This window comes from Pezoporus occidentalis, unplaced genomic scaffold (genome assembly GCF_034315485.1).
Source record: "Pezoporus occidentalis ecotype Australia unplaced genomic scaffold, CSIRO_AGI_Poc_V1 ctg109, whole genome shotgun sequence".
NCBI lineage: Eukaryota > Metazoa > Chordata > Aves > Psittaciformes > Psittacidae > Pezoporus > Pezoporus occidentalis.
Genome location: NW_026912875.1, coordinates 1191685 through 1213227, shown reverse-complemented (window position 1 = coordinate 1213227; position 21543 = coordinate 1191685). Strand labels below are relative to the sequence as shown.

General features: G+C 41.8%; 1 protein-coding gene across 5 annotated transcripts in view; it reads left to right on the top strand.

Moving 5' to 3' along the window:
• The window catches only part of BVES (blood vessel epicardial substance), a 59788-nt gene that overhangs the window by 17597 nt on the left and 20648 nt on the right, over window positions 1-21543 (top strand). For 4 of the 5 annotated variants that reach the window (XM_062624459.1, XM_062624467.1, XM_062624478.1 and 1 more), the window contains exons 2-3: window positions 17281-17514; window positions 19693-19817. In XM_062624459.1, the coding sequence (XP_062480443.1) occupies window positions 17292-17514; window positions 19693-19817 (348 nt within the window). In that variant the 5' untranslated portion in view covers window positions 17281-17291. Of the gene's footprint in view, window positions 1-9279; window positions 9307-17280; window positions 17515-19692; window positions 19818-21543 lie in introns of those variants that run through there. The other variant, XM_062624499.1, reaches the window with a different exon arrangement.

Below are 21543 nucleotides of genomic sequence, written 5' to 3'. Positions count from 1 at the left end.
ATTATAAGATAATAGTGGCAGAATCTGGTTCACGTGATGATTTGCCCATTTGTCAGCATCAGTCGATCTTCCAGAGTTTTTGTAATTGTGAACATCGTGCTGGAATTGCCCTTACAGCCTGCAAAGGTGTTCAAATTTACTATACAAGCTAAAAAAAAATCATGGCCTAGGATAGTCCAAAGAGAAAAAAGAAAAGAAAAAGGAGAACACTCAACTTCTTTCAGGTTTTATCGAGGAGAGGTTTGTTTTAAATTGGGCTTGTGGTAAATTAATTCATTGGATGCAGCAATGTATTGTGAGAGCTTCAAAGCAGGTCTTGCCTAATTAGGGGCATGGCACTGACCCATAATTCTTTCATTAGGTAGTATTTTCTTAACTACTAATAGAAACATAGAATAGTTAGGATTGGAAAGAACCTTAAGATCATCTAGTTCCACCCCCCCTGCCATGGGCAGGGACACCTCACACTAAACCATGCCACCCAAGGCTCTGTCCAGCCTGGCCTTGAACACAGCCAGGGATGGAGCATTCACAACTTCCTTGGGCAACCCATTCCAGTGCCTCCACCACCCTTACAGTAAAGAACTTCTTCCTTATATCCAATCATAGTGTAAGTACAGGTAACATATTCTAAGCAATGTTTTTGATGTCATACAAACCCACTCAAAGCTACAGAATAACCCAGAGAGAATGTATCCCAATGTACAGTAGAGATGCAAGGCAAATTTTAAGTGCTTAATGAAAAACATTATTTTATTCAGTTGCCTATAATAACAGAGGCTGGACTTGGTGATTTTGCCATCCTGGTCCTAAATTTTCAAGAAACCAGCAAATGTGACAGTGATCAAAGGAAACTTGGTACTGGAAAGAATGATAGCAAACTATACATAAAGATATATGACCTCTACTAGAATAAAGCTGGGAAAGCCGAATACATGCTTGGATGAAATTTTGTAGTTTTGCCACACCACAACAAAGGCATATGCTTGCGGTAATTAAAAACATGTTGATGCTATGTTTCCAGAAATAAAAGGTGCTCTGTAGTTTTCAATTATTATAAATGATAAATATAAGATATATTTGGGCTCCATGTACATGAAAAATTAAAATACAATATTGTACAGCTCTTATAAACAGGTCTTGCACAGCATGTGTCAAAAATAAAAACAAATCCGTAGCTATTCAGCTAGAAGAAAACTAGTTAAATAGAAAAGGGGAAAAAATCTGCTGAGTTCAGACATTAACATATTAAATATTTTTTTTTCTATTAGTGTAATTATTGAATGCATACTCTTCTGCCCCAAAGTGTTACTGTATAACTGATATTTTTTTATGGTACAAAAAATAAATACCTTATTAAGCTGATTTGTCAATCCCTCTTGAAAATGCTTACTTTGATTACATTAATATGCATAAAAACGTATTAAGTTCAGGGCTCCCAAGGGAAAGTACCCTTTTTTTTCCTGTCTAATCCATGTAAATTTTCATTTCTTGTAGATTTTTGTGTCCTTTCAGTTTCTGCTTGCTCTAATTTTACTTCTGTGTAAGTCAAAAGAGTTAGTTCAGTTTACCATGTGAATCAAGGCACCTCATCCTGATGAATCAAACCGTGTAGGTGGAGCTTCATCAGTAGGAGCGTATAGCAGAAAGGCAGCACAAGCATGTCATCTGCAAGCCCTAGCATCTGGAGTTGCATCAGAGCAAACCGTGGCTGGCAAAGCCCTTCTTAGAGGGTAGCTATGGAGGTGGTTCTGCCAACAGAGGGTTTGGACCCAAATATTCTGCAAGCCAAAAATGTTGTTAAACATTGTCATGAACCAGGAAAAAGATGGGACATTTCCAAAAGCCTGTGAGAGCAGAAGAATTTTATAGCAGTTTTTCTTTTCCTGTGGATTCCGAGGCAATTTTATTCAGTTGTCAGTTCCACCACAGCTTCTCATTTAAGGGATGTGTGGTGTATTGTGTGGACAGGACTATTTCCCTACCCCAGTGAGGCTTTGAAGATAAACGGTAATAAACAATTAAGGACTCAGACACTAAAGTCATAGAAATAAACAACTGCAATAAAATAATGGTGGTAAATAACTAAGAATAGCAGTAAATCCTAGAGTTTTCATTGTATGCAGTAGTAAATCGCCTCCCAAACTTGTCTAAACCCTGGAGGATATAATAATTTTCTGGGAGTAAGATACATTAGGCTGAGAAAAACACTGAAGACATAAATCCTATTTCATGGATAAATGCTGTAACTATGTCATTATCTAGAAGTGGGCAGCACCATCACATTCTATAACAGCTGCATGTCATAAGCAAACATTAAAGCATCTCAGATCTGTGAAAGGAAGCAAGCAGGTCCCTGTCCCCAGGCAGGGATTCTGGCTGGATGACCCCAAGCAGCTAGCAGCCTGCTGGAGCTGGAGCTCAGTGGGGGTGAGGCACACATCTCTGTTCAGTGTTTCTCATGTGTAGGTTTTACAGACTCCTAGACACAGGACAGTCTAAATACCCAGTGTTGGGTATCTAGATTGGATTTCCAGGGACCAGGTGAAGCTCATGGTTACAAGGGTGGGATACCGACAGGTAAACTGAAACACATTAGATATGACCCTTTATCTTCCCATGTGCATTCTCTTACACTGGTGTAAACAAAAAGCAACATATTCTATAACAAAAGTGAGGCAAGCCAGTTCATGTCTGCCAGATTACACAAGGATGCATATCAGCAACTCCTATAAACCAGCCATTGTGCTGTGCTTTGTTCATCTAATTCCTCTGCATTAACAATCTTTAAAACTACTGAATCCAATTGTAACTGCTATTCTATTTTATTAAGCTTTAGCTTAGATAAAATATTTTGAATACTTATTTTGAATATGAAGCAAAACTATCATCTTTTCGTTTACAGAAAGGTCAAGTCCTCTCAGATGATATTTTAAAGCAGATCTCCCTAGAAAGGTGAATGGGAGTACTTAAAAACCAGTCATACAGACAGCACTATGCTCTGTTTTTTCCTAAGTCTACATTTGCTTATTCAGTTGTGCCTTTTCAAAAACAGTGACTTTTCAGTATGTATGTTCATTATTTAAAGAATTAATGAGTAAGTATTAGTAGGAAAAAACACAGTAAGTACTAATATTATGAAATCAGATGTGGAGCATAAACATTTTTATATTGGTTTTAATTTTACAAATTATTAGTTCTTTTTTTTTTTTTTCTTTACCAAAGTCATTGTCATTTTAGTTCTGAAACTGCTTTATATAGTGGCATATGTACTTACATGCAAAAGCAATAATGACATATATCTGTATGTTTACTGTGGTCTGTATCTGTGTTTTTAATGCTATATAATAGAGTTTCATTTCTTGCTTTTTTCTTTACAGAACAAAGAAGTACAATAAACATTACTCAGAAGACTGGTCTTGTTTATTCATGGAAATTAGAAGAAAATACATGGGGTTCAATTCTGTGCTTGCCTTTACTCTCAAAGATCAGGGTAGCGAGAAGCCATGGTGGTCTACTATAACCTGGCACACATTTTGATAGTAATTTACAATACACAGAGCTGAAGCCCAGTATCTGGATGTACAAATCAGCATAGATGAGGTGCACAGTAAATGCAGACCAGATGCTCCTTAGTGATTGTTTGATGCTGACTCTTCCAAAACGGAAGAGGAAGCAGCTAATCCAGAAACTGGATATTTATTATCTCCTTGAGTTTTATGCTCAAAACAAGGGAGTATTTCCAAGTCTCTTATTTAGGACTGCTAATCTGATCAAGTGCATAAAATGTTGTGCTTGCTACTTGGGCTACGTCAACCTATTTCTGTGTATTTGAACCAAACTTATGCAATCCTGATTTGCTTTTTGCTCTTGAGCTTTTGTTCCTAGCATTTACTTTGGCTTACTTTATTCTCCAGTAGGCTCCTTCATGGGTTTATGCATTTTTTTCCCTGCTCTTGCTCTCTGCTGCCTGTATCTTTTTGTAGAGAAAAAAAAAAACAACTTTAAAAAAGCTATGTCATGCCCATTCACAGTTCTTCTGAGCTCATCAATTTATCTTTTCTTCCCACTCAGTGTGGAACGTTTTCACTCTCAAATCCTATGTGCTTTCCCTGTCACTTGTTTTAAATAACCTCTTAGACTTATCTTCTGCCTCCCCCACTTCTTCTTTGTCTTCCTTCCTCAAGTCTTTAAGTTAGATTTCTTCCTTTCCTTTCCTTTCCTTTCCTTTCCTTTCCTTTCCTTTCCTTTCCTTTCCTTTCCTTTCCTTTCCTTTCCTTTCCTTTCCTTTCCTTTCCTTTCCTTTCCTTTCCTTTCCTTTCCTTTCCTTTCCTTTCCTTTCCTTTCCTTTCCTTTCCTTTCCTTTCCTTTCCTTTCCTTTCCTTTCCTTTCCTTTCCTTTCCTTTCCTTTCCTTTCCTTTCCTTGTCCTGTCCTGTCTGTTCTTCTGGGTATGTTAAACAGTTGTTATTTAATTCCCTTTTTAATCTTTAAATAAAATTCTAAAGCCTTATCAATTATTAGAAAAAAAATCCTATAAAATTGTAGATTTTAATGATGCTAATGTGCAATGTTTGAGGAATTTAAGCCTAGCTTTTGCTTCTCAAAGCCAGCCACTGGTGAATATTAAAATGCACAGCTAAAAAGGACTAATATTGCAACAAAACAGTAATTGCCATTGTACCAACACCCAAAGGTACTCATACATTTGTACCCTGAAAATGTTTGCAATTCCTTTGGATAACACAGTCACACAGGCTCACGTAAATTCATAAAGATCTCTGTAGAGAGAATGCTGTGAGCTGCAGCTGAGATGGATTTATTTTGGGATTAGCACAGACATCTTTGCATGATAATTTTGAACTTTCTTAGTTCATGGAAGGTGTCCAAAAAGGAAAGAGAAAAATCACAGCCAGTTCAACCAGCGCTGCCAAATCCTGTGTAGTGGGCCCCCCCAAGAAATGGGCTGTCACCCAACAAGGGGACAAATGCAGCGCAAAAGCACTGCTTTATTACTTGTTTTCCGGTTATGTGTGAAGTAAGAGCTGTCTTATGTTAACCAAGAGCAATGTCTGGACAGCAGCTTGAGTGCTGGACAAGCGATGTGGTCAAAACCCCTATCTGGAATTCCTGATTTTCCAGAAAGAAGCAGACTCATTGGGATCAGCCTCCCTGTTATTCCCTGCTGCTGTTAGCAAGCTGCCCCGAAGAGTAGTGATGGGTACACCATCACCTCACTTTCAGAAATCCAGCCAGTTTTGTAGCAGCCCTCCTTTCTTTGGGGGGAGAACCATGTGATTTAGGTACAGCTTCAGCAAGTCTCAGAAATATCACTTGCGAGCAGCTCATAGCCTCGCACATACTCATAGAAATTGCTCACCGAGCAATTTCAAGTAATGAACATGCAAATTAAACTGTCAGCAGGAGACTGCTCACGCATAATTTTGGAACAGGAATAATTGCTAAGTGTGATTGAATAAATTGTTTACTGTGCACAGTTTAGATAACTTTAATACGAAACCGTTTTACTCTGACCTTATACCTCAGGATCATGTACCCTTTGGATAAACATCTATGACAAACAGTGCATCTGTTAAAACTTGGGTACTTTGACAAATCATTTTAGAAGAAAGTCATCTCCTGGCTCTAAGTTTGCAACCATCAGTTACTATGTTATCAGTCAGACACTTGGAAGACCTGTGATATGATGTTTCGTATCTCGATTCAAAAAGATAGCCCTCCTTATATAAACATCATTACAGATGTGATGGGAAGAATTGCCTGCCTAAATATCAGAAAGTGTCTATTGGAGGGTCTGGGGTAAAAATGCACCAGAATGTGCACACTCCTCTTAAGTAAGCCTCCAGCACATTAAATAGTTGAGAGAGTACTTATCATTCACAATCTCTTCCATGCAAAAACCCTTCTAATAAAACTATACTCTTGAGGATGCTCTAAGGCATATAAAAATCAGGCAAATAAAATATTTTTTCTATGGAAAAGATGGGTAATTTTCAGTTATATGGCACATAATTCCAGCACCTGGGATGGGATTTGTTTTACCGAAATGTGGTACTTCTGAACTATGTGAACATATTTCATCCCACTCCAGACACAGAGGATTAATTACTTTCTAAAAGAGCCCCTTCGCATTGTCTATAGAGGGAGGTTAAAAGGTTAGTTTAGGGTAGACATCTTTTAGACTGTAGATGCTGAGTATGCTTCCTAAAACTATAAATGGAAACATGTCGTAGATCTCACCATTGTCTGAAAATAGCCCTGTCAGCCTGGTGCATCTGGGATCCCAAATACAAAACATTTGTTCTCTTTAGTGAAAACTTTGCCTAAAAAAGGCTGCAGAATAGGGCGTTCGTTTGGAAGAGGCAGAGTGCTTGCAATTTTATGGAAAGTTACTTTATTGTCTGCTTAATAAAGTCTTTCGATGTCCGGCTGGCCTGAACTGAGAAGCAGGAGAGGAAGCCTCCGGGCTCAGTTGTACTTCTGAACTCCTGCCCAAACTCTGCTGAGTGACATCTCCCCGCATCCTCAACAGGCCTTTTTTCCCCTGCAGTATAGAATAGGCAGGCACTGGGAGGTTAGGGTATACGGTCAATGATCACAAAGCAGGTTGCTGGAAATAAGGAACAAGACTAAGTGGTTTGCAACATCCATGTGACATTTTCTACTGTGGACCACTTCTGTGGAAAATACCTAAATAACTGGAGAAAGTACTTAAGCTATCAAGACTTTAATAGCAGAACAGGGAAACATGACAGAGAGAAAGTATGCATCAATGAACAGCTGTAACACCATTAGACCTGTCTCTGCTAACAAAATGCATCAATTCAACACAAATCTCTAAAAATTGATCTATTTGAATCCAACTCCTCATGAATGTATACCCAAACAGTTTTTATTTCTTGCCTCTGTCAAATTAATTTATATTAGCTGATTTGAATGAACTTGTACTTTATTGACACAGACAGGAGGTTAAACCAACTATTTAAGTCTTTACAGTGGCTTAACAGTAGGACATTAAACTGATTGAATTACACCAGCCCACTCTCCTGAAGTACATGAGACCTTGGTTTAAGAGAATAAACACTACTTAATACGTTCTACTTAGAGAAGGTTTAAGTTATCTATGTACCTATAGATAATGTTATCTATGTAATGCAATATTATCTATATAACTAAAGGCTATGTAAAATTACGGCAACTGATATCTGCATAGGACTGTGCTATTATCTGTATAAAATTGAGGATAGTCATTATATTAGAGAAAGGAAGGTTTTCCTTCTACACGTGGGTGCACCCCACAGCGCAAGTCTAGAGCCCATTAGAGCCATGTCTACACTCTTCATCTGACTGTGGTCCTCCTAGGGGCGAGGAGATAAGGCAGCTCTCAAATCCTCCCTCATTTATTTCTTTCTGCTGACAGCTGTCCTAGGTACCACCATCTACGTTACCCACGTGGCCTTGGATCTTACCACTCTGCCATGCAGGAGAAATGAGATGTAGTCACAAATACATTGAAATCTAAAGATCCCAAGAGACTAGCTTCTATTAGGATGAAGTTCTACACCTTCACATGGTTTCACATATTATTAGTTCTTTGCCAAGCTTTCCTAAGGGTTTTCTGCATTAGGCTAAGCAGTCACTGTGTTACCACCAATGCTCCCCACAAAAAAACAGAGAGGACCTGGAGGAAAATGAAAGAAATACAAAGACTACAAAAGACAGAACTAATACAGCAAACTGTGCTTCTCTAATGCACAACATTCAGTAACATGCTAGAAAATGCTTACATGTCAGTCTAGATTTGGATAAGAGCTCTCTGACAGGCTGCTTTGTGCTGCTTTTGGAAGCTACTTGGCTTTGCTCCGTCAAGCGTAGCTGAATATTATCAACCTCAAACATGTGCTAGATGCTATCTCTCATGACTGTTCCTGTGGCCATGCTATACTGACTAGCTTTTCCTACCCCCTTTTCAGCTCACTTACTCTGTATCTCGGGAGAGTGACTACATCAATAAGAATGACTGGCCATTCAGAGGAAACACAATCCGAAACCATGACCTCCGTAATAAATTCATATTATATGTTAGACAACCAGGGAGAGGAATTCATAAAACCCCTGTTCACACAGCACATAGCACTGGAAAGGTACAGATCTCTTCTCCAAGACGTAAAGCTAAGAACAATCGTAACAAAACCGGAACCTCATAGGACACATGTTGGTGTGTACAAGCATAAAGAGTTACTTCAAAAATTGGTCAGGATTCTGTATTCTTATTCAAGTATAATGCTGACCATGTGCACGTTACTGCTGAAAAAAAAACCCAGCATTTTGCAGCTAGTTCATCAGAATGTACAGAAAGACTTTCTGCCTTTGCAGTGCTTATTTATCACTGGCAGCCAGGTATTGGGATGGGCTGGGATGCCTATGGGCTGTGTCTGGAAATCCTTTCATTGCTGGGTGCTACACATCAACATCCTGGAGACGATGATGGCCTTGGTGGCTACTTGGGCATGTCACCGCCTGTACCGCGAGGCTGGCAGTAGGAAGCAGGCTAGGCAGGACAGTGGCCGAGCAGTGTGCCAGCATGCAGGGACACAAATGGCCTGCTTTGGAAGCGCATCATTTCTGGGAGCTGCCAAACTGCCACACGAACAAACTTGGTGACATTTCTTAAACATCATGCTTGTGACAAAGCAACTATAGCAGGTGCCAAGTAGAGAAGAGCAGTTTTCTAAAGGCCATTGTTGCTCCTTGACTCACCATATAGGGGAAATACTGCTTGCTGCTTGTGTAGGGGAGAATTTAGCCCTTCTAATTTTAACCCCCTAAAGGCAAACTGCCAGAGCTCTGGGTGCACTCTGCGGTGACTGTCTGCAGCTCCGGGGGTGATTCACCCCACGGGGTTTAGATGCTGGGCGCTACTCAGCACCCACATCCTTCAAACCGGGAGGCACCGTTCGGAGCCCCTGCTTCCAGTCCAGCCAGGCCTGCCCCAGAACCCCCGGCACCGCGCGCCCCCTGGCGGCCGCCCCCTGGCCCTGCGCCCGCAGTCCCCCGGGGCCGGCTGGAGGCGCCTGCGCGCTGCGGCCGCTCGGTGCCAGCCCTGGAGCTGGCGCCGCCCGCAGCCTCCCGCCGGGTTCTGCCTATTTTAGTCACAGCGGCGGGTCGGTGCCCGCGGCGGGACGCGGTGTCGGGAGCGGCGAGGAGAGGAGAGGAGTGGCTGTCCCAGCCCGTCACAGCCCGTCCCGTCCGGGGGCCCGCGAAACTTTTCCGAGGGCGCGGGGCAGGTAAGGGGCGCTCCTGCCGTCGGCACCGGCGGGGGACCGCGCTGGAGAACGGCTTACGGGGGGATGAGTGGCCGCGTTGTCGGGTCCGCTCACGGCGGCCGAGGGTAGCGTGCGCCAGCCCGGGTTTCTGCCTTGCGCTTTCGGGGCTCGGAAGGGCTCTCTGCCGAGGGGGCTCGTGCCCGCCCGCCCGCCCCGCTCATAGCCTCGACAGGGGGCCCGGGAACGGGAGCTGCGCTGGTGCCCTTCCTGCGGGAAGGTGGCCCTTTGCGGGCTAAAGGGAAGGCTCGCTTGATAGTAAGAACAATAATTATTATTAGCTATAATAATATTCTAACAATATAATTATTAATTATGATAGTAATATTATTGTATAAACGGCGGGTTTGTTGGTTGCAAGTTGTGGGCTAAAATGAAGCCTCAGAGGTGTGGGGAGAAAATGGGTCTGGGGGTGCCAGCCGTGGCTGCGCCGCTCCCCAAACTGCCGTGAACCCTGTAATCAAAAGGGAGTGTGAACTGAAGTGCAGGGAGCAAACTTCCCCACAGCATGGCTACGCAGCTGCTGTGGGGAGTGTACATATGAGTATTTCTCATGGTATGGTTGTTTCTGTTGACTGTGCATAATGAAAATGTTGGTAAATTTTCTCTAGAATAAAGTAGATCAAGACTAACAAATTTCTGCAGAGCGTGACTCATTTAATGGACATTATTTTGCTCTAAAGAGCGTGTTGGAAAACACTGCTTTCCCGTTCACTCCTATTTCATTGTAGAAAGGAAATTGGTAACTTAAACTGTAATTAACTTTATTATGCTGGCAGTAATAGTTTGTCTTCGGCTCACAAAAGCAAAGAAATTACTGATTGTCCAAATTCTCTATGCAGCTTTTGTGCTACCAGACCATAGAAGAATAGTTCAAGCCCTGCAGGTATGATCTAAAGCAAGCAATTGTCGAGCTTGATTTCTACTTTTTTTTTCTCTTAGGACTCACAGAATCCATCTACATAAATAATGGTCGGTAGAGTTGCAATGACTAAAGTTATACAAACATTCTCAAGCAAAGCTTTAAGAGGCTCACTTGAGTGATGTTGAACAGTAAAGCTACCGCTGGGATACAAATAATCTCACTAAAATGGATGGCGACGTGAGCAGCACACCGGGCCCCTATATTGGCTTGGTTGACCTGTTCTCTTAGAACCATCTGCTCTAAACTTCTCTGCAGTGTGTCTTCTGTGAATGCTGTGTGGGTATCCATGAACCCCCATTAATTTTAAAGGTGTCTTCATGTCTGAAGATTTAGGGACTAAATCTTTTGGAAATGGCTTTCAGAAGTTTGGCCTCTTCTGTAAAGATGTCCTGGGCATATTAAAAAACTTAAGTTTGCTTTGTTTACATTCCAAGAATTTGTGTTTTCAGACCTAAACCCACAATATATTATCTTAACTCTCTATCAGGTTCATGCACTAAAAAAAAAAAGGAAATTAATAGGCTTTGTTCTTAACTGTACCTATTTCCCAGAAATTTACTATTAAAGTAGCAGTGAGTGGGGTGTTTGATGGTTGCTGGGGTTTTGTTTGTGTGGTTTTGTTTTGTTTTCCTGTTTGACCAACAAAGTGGCTTGATTTTTCAGTCAGCTGAGTTTTCAAACTCCTACTTTGGTAAATCTAAATCCATATGATGAAAAAAAGGATATTAAAATATATTTTCTTTAATTATTTGTCTTATGCTTCACAAAACTTTCAGTTGACACTGTTTTCCCAATTTTTCCAAAATTATTTGACTGTTGGATGTATTTTTAACTCCTGATATTAATACATGTCTTAATTTATTGAAGACTTAAGCATGAGACCGCAAAGTCCTGCGCTGTATTATTCCTTAGTAGATATAATCGTAAATTAAAGTTTTAAAGGCTTGTACTTAAAAACTTAATCTTTGGCTCTGTGAGGTAGCGGGGGTAGGAAATGACAATTGCTTTTTCATTTGTGGAACAGCAGATATTTTTTTCTAATTCTTCAATATTATTTGACAACAGTAGGTGTTGGAAGTAAAGTAATAATCTAAAAATTACAGAGCTGTTACTTTGAGTCTTTGAGTATTTGTCTTTCTGGTGTTACCTGTGGACAAACACTTCAGGTTACAGCTTGTAACCCTGCATGCCTGCCTTTTTTTGTTGATTCTCAAGCAGCCTCCCTAGTTGAAATTCAGAGCCAGGGTCGCAGGTGTCCTTGTGTCATTTTGCAGATAGTGTCAATCTGTTTCTGCCAGCTTTAAAATACCATCATAACAGAGAATTTCTGCAGCTTTCTGTTGTTTTCCAGTACATTAGTGCCGCTGTAATGTTTGTGTGTGAGTAGTAAGTTAAATGTATTAATAAAAGGACTTCAAGGTATTAAAAGACAAAGTTTGTAAAAATGGAGGTGGGTAGATTTAGGTCGATTTAGGTTCCTGGGTTCTAATTTAGGCAACACAATAGGCGGTCCAGGCTTTCAGAAGCATTGAACATCCTGTTGATACAGCGGTGGATGCTTTAAATGACTTGGTCAGCACTTGTTGGAGAAACATCTTCCCATTATGCCAGTTTATGGCTGGTGGTTTGAGGCATCTATATCCGTGGCTAATGAGGGGAGTGGTGTTTTGGTGGGGTGTGAGAAGAATGCGACTGTCATGTGCTGTGCTGTTAATTTGGCTTGTTGGATTCCAGTCTTAAATTTGTGATGATTTACAAGTTGTAAAGCATAAGGTAGCCTCTAACCTCCCAGCAATGCAGTGCAAAATTTTGTTATTAAAAAATCAAGCATCTGAAAGCTTTGTCAATTTGCATTCAGATGCAGCTGAATTTACTTCTTGGAGCCCATCTTGATCTCAACATGAGCTGATGGACTTACAGCTGGTTCTGTAGTTCTATGTGAGTTTGGTTGTCTGTACTCATTCTGTTGACAGGTTAAATGGTGCTTTTATTGGCAGTGGAAGACTGAATGTAGGTAGAAACTCTGCTGATACCTTTTTGTAAAAGGTCTGGAGATCCTGCTGTTCCAGTGTAGGGAGTATGTATTGTTTGAAAACCACAGGAGCACAATGGTGAGATGTGTGTAAGGTGAGTGCAAACACAGTTCCCCAGTTATCAATTACCTTCTGTTTATGAGCACATTAAAATGCCAGTCCTGCAGCCTCATACAGGCTCCCACTTTGGCTATGGGTGCAAGCAGCCTTGTCAGGTCAGTGAAACTGCTCTCATGCCTTGACTTCTAAATTCAAGCCAAAGAGCTGAAAGAAAATAGGAACATGTTTGGATGGTGCCTGTGTGGTACCTGGACTGTGAATTTGTTTGGTTACCGTGATTATTGGTAACAATTTCATGTATAATTTGCTTATGCCAAAACCCCCACATTTTAATTAACCTTTGTGAATAACTAATGTAGGAATGAAAAGAGGAAAGTGAATTTTTTGTTTTTGTTTTTTTTTTTAAAAAAAACCAAAGGATTATGTATTTTGGTAAGAATTAGGTGGTGGTTTGGTTTTGGTGTTTTTTTTTTTTCTTTGAAAAAAAATTCTATCCAGATACGGATAGCACTATTTCCATGTTGGTGTTTGATCCTGCAAGATGCCTCTACACGTTCTGTAGCATGCCTTAGCTATTACAGGTTCTGGGCATCAAAGAGGAACTAATAGAGGGCTGAGGTTTTCTTTCTGATTTCTTTCTTCTCAGTACTTTAAACAGGGGTTTGAAAGACTAATGAATTTTAGAATTTCAGTCCAGCTTACTTATGTCTTGCACAGAAATAATTGAGGGGAGAGGGAAAGTGATAAAAAGAATGGATGAAGCAATCAAAATTACAGCCCAAGAAGCACTCGAGTAGTAGAGAGTATTCCAATCAGCAGGAGATACTGAGTGTATTAACCATGACTCAAAATCATCTGTTGAGCAGATGAATTACATGACAGCAAGCACACACAGCAGGGACATGCACTGTCTCTACAGAATTTACTTGAACACAAATCCCACTATGTTGCATGTTGCAGAGCCTGTTTGCTCAGTGACACATGCATGTATTTAATTAATGACACTCAAGCCAAACTCCATGTAATTTCTGTTGCTGTGGCAGTGGGAGACCATACATGCCTTGCTGGAGGTGGGGTTCTCCTCTGTATCTGACAAACAGTCTAAACATTCATGTTCCTCTGGCTGGGAACTGCTCTGGGTTGAGAACACCTTCTAGAGTGCTTGTAACACTGGCTGCAGTTCCCTAAACAGACTAGCTCTTAAGATTTTAAAGTTAGTGCCTTGAAGTCTTCCAGTTTCTCTTTGTAGTGTCTTTTTAATAGGAATTTTGTACTTTGTATTAGGAAAATATTTGCCCACAGATATCTTTTTTCCTTTCAATTGGTGTGAAATGAAAATATGCTGCTTTCATTATTACAAGAACAAAAAAAAAAACAAAACAACAAACCTGTGTTTTTTAGATTAGAAGTCAACTTTTTTAATGGGTCTTGTTTTCTCCGGGAGTTCCACAGGTCTTGCAAACTCACTCATACTAGGTAGACCAGTGATTTTCCTGAAAGAGTAGCAACCCTGTCATAACTTAGCATCCTGGGCATCTCCTTTTCTGATTTAGTAGCATCTGATCAACTAGGAGGAGAAATGATAATTTTTATTTACCATTCTTATAAGTGGCTTGGGAATTATTGTTTTTTGCCCACTCTGTTAATGTGCGCAAGATGATATGTGGCTTAGGAGATCTCCAAATGATCCTGCAAGAAAGGCAAAAGGTGAGACTTTGTTTTTCATTTCTGTATGGTTTGTTGCCTTTTTTTCAGTCAACCAAACAGCACGTGTTTCTCCTTTAAGACTTTCCTTTCCTTATTTAGAAGAATGACTTTGTATGCTTTGTATGTCGTGGTTTAAACCCAGTCAGGTAATTCGTTCGCTCACTTCCCCCCCTTTTCTTGCCCTCCCCCTGCTCTCGGAGGGACGGAGAGGAGAATCGAAAAGAATGCAACTCCCACGGGTTGAGATAAGAACAGTTTAGTAACTAAGGTATAACACAAATCACTACTGCTACCACCAATGATAATAATGATAAAGGAAATAACAAGGGAAGAGAATACATCATCTCACCACCAGCCGACCGATAACTTGCCCCCCCAGCCCGACCAAGCTCTGACCGATACCTCCTCCAACCCTGCAGTCTCCCAGCCCTTCCGGCTCACTCCCAGTTACCTCCTGGGCATGACGTGCTGTGGTATGGAATACCTCTTTGGTCAGTTTGGGTCAGGTGTCCTTCTCTGCTTCCTCCTGGCTCCCCCTCCTCCCTGGCAGAGCATGAGGCTCACAAAGTCCTTGGCCAAACCAAAACATCCTTGTTATCAGCTCTGTTCCCGAGCTGAAAGTCAAAACACTGCACTGCACCAGCTACCAAGAAGGGGAAAAATGACTGCTACTGCTGAACCCAGGACATTATCCACCCCTTATTCCATACCATTCACGTCATGCTCAGATCCCACATTTTCAATATACCATCACTCTTATCTTAGTGCATGGACCAGTAGCTATAAAGCTGCTGCGTCCATCTGGTCCATGTCAGGCTCCATCTCTTGTAACAGTCTTCCAGAGCAGGAGACACTGTGTGCAGTGTTCACACTTGTGAATAACCTGGGCAATAGTGTCCATTGCTAAGTCCACCCCTCGATCATGAGTCCATCTCTGTGTTGCATCTCTGCTCTGATGGCCTGAAGTGCCATGGGCCCACCAGGCTTAAAATAATTCACTGTCCCCTTAAGCAGTTTCTTCAGCTTGTTGCTGGGGACTCCATACAGCTGCCTTCCATCTCCGATGCTTCCAAAGCACTGGAGGGGCCCAGTGGACTAGATACTTGCCCATACTGTCCCACACACCCTGCCACTCATGACTGTCCAGCCTTGGGGAAAACCTCTTGGTCCCCCTACATCGTTGTCTAACCCCAGACAAGACCCAAACCTGACTCTGCTTAACTTTTGAGATCAGACAAAATGGTTGTGGGTAGCACACAGTCTGTGTGTGTGCCAACATGCTGATCCCCATCACAATCAGCAGGCAGGTCCCAAGGATGCCCAAAGGCCATTCAAAACCTTCAGAACTCTCAGTTGATGCTGCTGTACTTGTCACTGGGGCTGGTGTAGCTGCTGTGCTTGCCGGCTCTCCCACCGCCAGCTTCCCTTTTCCTGAGTCCAGCTCTTCCTCCTCTGCCTTACTGGGAAATGCTGCGTGGTCTCCTGCATCCTCCTGGGGCTCGGCGGGCGGCTTCCGGGGGATGCTCTCGGCCGTCGCGGGGCTGGGCGCGGCCGCGGGGCTCGGCTCTTCCGCGGGGCTCGGTTCGGCCGCGGGGCTCGGCTCTTCCGCGGGGCTCGGCTCCTCCGCCGCCTTTTCCCGCTGCTCGGCAGCCGCTTCCTTCCTCTCCTCGACCGCCCCGACCTCCTCCACCGGCAGCCGTCCCCGCGCGGCCTCCGGCCCCGCTCCCGCCTCCGCTTGGTCCCCGGGGCCGCTCTCCCGGGCCGCTTCAGCAGCCGCCGGCTCCCGGGGCCGCTCCCCCTCAGCTCCCCGCAGCCTCACGAAGATGGAGAGTAGGGTGAGGGCCAGGACGGTGAAGAGCAGCCGGACGGCCAGGTACAAGTCCATGGCCACGTCCGTCCCGCCCTGCTGCTGGAGCCCGCCCGTATTACAAGCCATTGCCATAAAGCACAGTGAGACAAGAACCTTAGCCCAGGCCCCACACTTGATAAACACTATCACAGCAAATACCGGCTCTACGTAAGTTACAACATTCTGAAGCTGTGAGATCAAGCAAAACAACTCTGAGAGCCAATAAATCAGCATTGTGACGAGTGACTATTAATCCAGTCAGATCTGTCGTTATCTCAACCCTTCGTGCCCCACGTTGGGCGCCAAAAAGAACTGTCGTGGTTTAAACCCAGTCAGGTAGCTTGTTCACTCACTCCCAGTGAGTGGTGCCGAGCTGACAACAATCGAGGTCCGTGTCCGTCTCCCCCTGCCTCCCCGCACCGGGGCTCTCCCCTTCCCCGCTCCCGGAGGAACGGGGAGGAGGATCGAGAGAGTGCAACTCCTACGGGTTGAGACAAAAACAGTCCAGCAACAAATCACCACCGCTACTATCAGCTACAACAATGATAAGGGAAAATAACAAGGGAAGAGAATACGATACCACCGGCCAAGAGAAACGAGCTCCACCCGGAAACCCCTGTCCTTCCGGGTCACTCCCAGTTACCCCTCACCCCGGGCATGACGTGCTGTGGTATGGAATACCTCCCCGGCTAGCCCGGGTCAGGCGCCCCGTCTCTGCTTCCTCCTGGCTCCCCCTCCTCCCTGGCAGAGCATGAGGCTCACAAAGTCCTTGGCCAAACCAAAACATCCTTGTTATCAGCTCTGTTCCCGAGCTGAAAGTCAAAACACTGCACTGCACCAGCTACCAAGAAGGGGAAAAATGACTGCTACTGCTGAACCCAGGACAATGCCATAAAGGAGACTTGCACTACATAAACTTTTTTCTTTTTTTATGTCAATTCTCATCTAGATTGTTAAGTTCTGTTAAACATTTACTTTGCCTGGGATGGTGGACCTATTCAGTAAATGGTAGATCAGAATATGATTTTTTTATTTGCGTAGGGCTAGGAAGAATACATAGTATGTTTTGCTGAGCAGTGACAGTCATAGGAGGTAGTGTTCAGACAGCACTGTTTGTGTGCATACAGTCCAAATTTTGAAGTGTACCATTCTTCAAGCATAGCACTTAAGTGAAAAAGATAGTAAAGCATTACTGAACTATGGATCTAACTTACCCTTTTAAAGCACTTGTAAAATTTCTTCCATGAATGATAATGCAAAATATATCCTGGGAAGAAAGAAAATAGCCCTAAAATCCAGGTGTATGTCTGGTATATTTCAGTTTAATGGACAGTGATTTTATTTTCTGTTTTGTCTCATTGCAGGAGTCTCAAAGATGAATACTACAGTAATGAGCCCACTCACTATTACTCCGCTAGGCTTTATTCCAGACTTAAAAAACGCCACCCTTGTGCCTTTTAATGAGACTGCATGTGAAAATTGGAAGGAGATTCATCATCTTGTTTTCCACGTGGCAAATACTTGTTTTGCAGTTGGACTGATTATTCCAACTACTCTGAATTTTCACATGATTTTTCTGCGAGGCCTGCTGACCATAGGTAGGAGAATTATTCTGGAGAGATTTGTGACCTTACTGTGACAGAAATAGCAATTCATGACCAGCTGGTCCCTTCAGGTTATGGTGAAATTGCAGCCTGTATTTGTGTTCATTGTACTCTGCTGATGGTGGTTTTGGTGTAAGTGGGGGCCTTTTCTGACCCTGGCATACCTTTTCTAGAATGGCTGTGTGTGCCCAGGTTCTTAAAATTTCCCAGAAATGTAACTTACAGTTTCAAACCTATGAAGATGTCAGCTTGAAACAAGTGGGCCCTGTTCACTTCAGAGGTGACTGGCTGATTAAAATTCATTAAATTCCACATATTAGTTAAGTTTATGTATCCTTAAGACCTTAGTTTTAGGTTTCAAGTAAGTACTGGGAGTGTGTATTTGCTGGTGTACTGGCTTACTATGACTGCAGTAGGTTTTCCTTAGAAAGCTTGATGTCAGCCCATCTGTTCTTTGAATGCGGGTTCAAATATGTGGCCCTTGTGGGTCACTAGGGTTATTTTCATTGCCAGTTTAGAAGTGCAGATATTTGATACAGAATGCAGTCTATGTTACTCTGAAGTCAGTCATATTTATTCCACCGCTGTAGGCATCTTGTGACACCAAAATTTTACTTCAGAAGAACAACTAAATTTGGCATGCTTGAGACTGAGCAAGAGTGGTTTCATTTGTAACACTCTTGCAGTCCCACAGCTATTTCAAAGCTCCCGTACTTTGGGACAAGGCCTTTATGATCAAAGGAAGAGTAGTAAATCAGTACAGTGTTTTAAGAAAGATAAACCCGAGTGTATCACAACACAGGGCATGCCTAAGTATTTTTAAGCGAGAATGCTCATTTGTTTAATAGGCTGTACTGGTGACCAAAGGTCTGAGCATTCCAAGACCTTCTATCTTTGTAGTTCTTGTTTTAAAAGCAAAAGGAGCTGTGCGCTCGCTGGCCTGCCACTTTGATCTGTGGGTCTTGTATTTTGAGCAGATACAGAGTTGGAGTTTTGCAAGCTGAGGTGGCAGCTAGAAGCAAATTTACTCTGGGCAGCATAAGTAATGAAGCCCGGTTGTTAGCAATCTGTTCCCTTTGCTTTGGCCTTGCCGCACCTCTGTGCTGCTCCACAATATTGCTCTTCTTCAATACTTCTTGACCTCATATCCTCCCATCCCTTGTAGTCTAATTAACCAGTTGATCAAGAGTCACCATATTTGATTTTTCTGATCCATATGTAAGTGCTGCCTGGCCAGGTAGCAACTGAGACAGAATAGATAATATCGAGTCCATGAATTCAGTGTCATCTTCAGGGAAAAAGGGGGAAGGGACACTGATTTGGCACCTTTTCCTTATTGTCTTTGCATGAAACTTAAGAGAAAATATATCTGTGACCTCTACAGCCATCTCTATTGGGTAGTAAGCTCACATTTATCTGTGAGAGACTCGCTGATGCATAATCTATCATTTGATAAGTATTGTCTTTGTAGGCTAAAAAGAGAATCCTTAATCATCCAGCATGCCTTATCTTCTAAAGCAATTGTCATTATTCAAAGTAAAGCAACCAAAAATAGAGTAAGCATTTGAAATTTTCTCTTTGATGTCTTACAAGAGAGCTCAGGTTCCTGCTGTGACCTTGTCAAAATACAGTAATGATACTTCCTTTAAATTTTAAAGGATATCTCTAGGTGGTTTTTGTGCAACTGCTGCTCAATAGTTTGATATGAATATTGCTGATGGGAACAGCAAGCATTCATTTCTAGGCTCTTGTTTGTCAAATTAATGCAATACTGGTAATAAAGTTTTATGATGTGCTTAATTATTATTTTTTGTACTTAAGATACAATTTTTCCCCATCCCATTTCTGCTTCATTTTAGTAACAGACCACTGTGGGGTGTGTCTTTATGCTTTCCCCAGTGCTGTTCTGAATTATTGTTGCTTCAGTATTGCAGTCCCGTGCAATAGGACTGCAGTCTGCTGTCAACCTGCTCGCAGTGCCTGTTTGTACCATTGCAGTGATTAGTTCTGCTACCATTGCACGCTTTGATCCACAGATCCTAGCTGTGGTAAAGCTTATAGAATATATTGCTTTTCGGCATAATTACACACAGTGGACACATTCTTGATGGCTTTGTACAAATGTGTTTATTGTTCAGTGAAATTTAACTTTTTTTTTTTTACTTTTTACAGGATGTGTATTGTTCATCATTTGGGCAACACTCTATCGTTGTGCCTTGGACATAATGATCTGGAATTCTGTGTTTTTGATTGTCAACCTTTTACATTTCATATACCTAGTGTATAAAAGAAGACCGGTATGTATAACAGCTAAATTGCACAAGCAGTCTAGTAAGATGCAAGGAAAAGGAAGTTTTGCCCATGTTTGCTGTGCAAACCTATGAACTACACAGCAGTTCTTGAATTAGACAGGAGTTCTTTTGGACAAAGTTATCTACTTCAGAAAGGATCCAGACTATAAGTATGATCTGAGGCAGTACATCATTATTTTTCTGAAATCCATATTTTTGAAAAATAATTTGACTTTAGAAGTTACTGATGGCTGGTTTTGGCCGTTGTGTTTGTTTTTGGTGGTAAGGAAGGTGTTATACTCTTCCGTTGCAGAAAGAGCAGACATAGCAGGTTTGGGGTGGGTATGTGGGGTTTTTTTTGTCATTTTCCTCACCCTCCCAACCACAAGAGTACATGCATACAGGTCTGCTGAAATAAAATCCTACTAAGATATTTAAAATTGAGCGTTCCAGAACAGTAGGTTTTTTAAATCAGGAGTTTGGGATGGATCAAATTTTCCTGCCTCACTTTTAAGTCTTAGAAATCCTTTGTGGTGGGAAGGGAGACCAGCAAATGACAAGTGTCCTAATAGACAGTTATTTCAACAGAGAAACAAATGCTGATGTCCATTTATAAATGACCTTCACACTCTTTGCTTTGCTTTGACAAGTGGTTTAGCCCATATATTTTGTACTGGCACATTCCTTTCAAATGCAGATGAAAGGTAAGCAAGATACAACTACCCTTTTTGAACACCTGTGAGGCACAGAAATAAGCAACAAAATAGAGCAAGTTGTGGGAAGAGCAGTATTAACTAAGATGATACTACTTTTTATTCCATTTAGTGCATTTGTTGTGTTTTAAGGGTCAGATGGTCATGTCTGAGGATTCTGCGACTCCTGTTGCTGCTTTCAGAAGGATGCATTGGGATAACTTTTGTCAAATGCGCTGTAAGAATATATGTGAAATGTATACCAAAGCCACAGGATTCTTTGCCCTGTCTTTGACTAAATGTATATGCAATAGAAAATAAATTGGTTAGTTTTATTATTTATTTTATTATTTATTTTATTTATATACCAGAAGTATATTGTGATTCTGCAGAATGATTAGCAACCTAGCCTTCTGTTGGTATATGCACATAAGAATTAGATAATCTTAATGTAGTAGTTGCTATTATGTGCCAATCAAATATTAATGAAACACTAAGTGTTTGAAAGGTTAATACTACATTTTGTAGCTTCCAAAATCTAAGGCAGATGGATTTATAATGTGAAGATTACAGGAATACATATGGGGTTACATTATCAGCAGAATAATTACATTATCTTTGCCTCTGCCCAAAATCAAGCACATTCTGCGAGTGCGTAAGAGCTGGTACAAAAAAAAAAACAACAAAAACCTCCAAAACCTAGCTGTAAATAAGCTCTTCACCAAGATAACACAGCCTGTGTAAGAGGACGGCTAGGCAATTAGCAACCTTCTCATTTCCTGGCAAGGCAGCATAAAGCTTGACTTCTGTCTTGGCTAGGAAATAGCTTAAAACTAGCTAGACTGATCTACTACTACACATTTATAGATGTATAGTAAATATTTCTAGTAATTGCTCTCAACGAGTAATCTTCCCAGTTAAAGGGTACATTCCTCTTCAGTTTGTATTGCAAATGCTCTTATTAAAGCTTATTAAATCTATTTATGTCATCATGAAGACACAGCAGCATGGTGAAATTGTGCTGTGTTTCTACTAGTTAG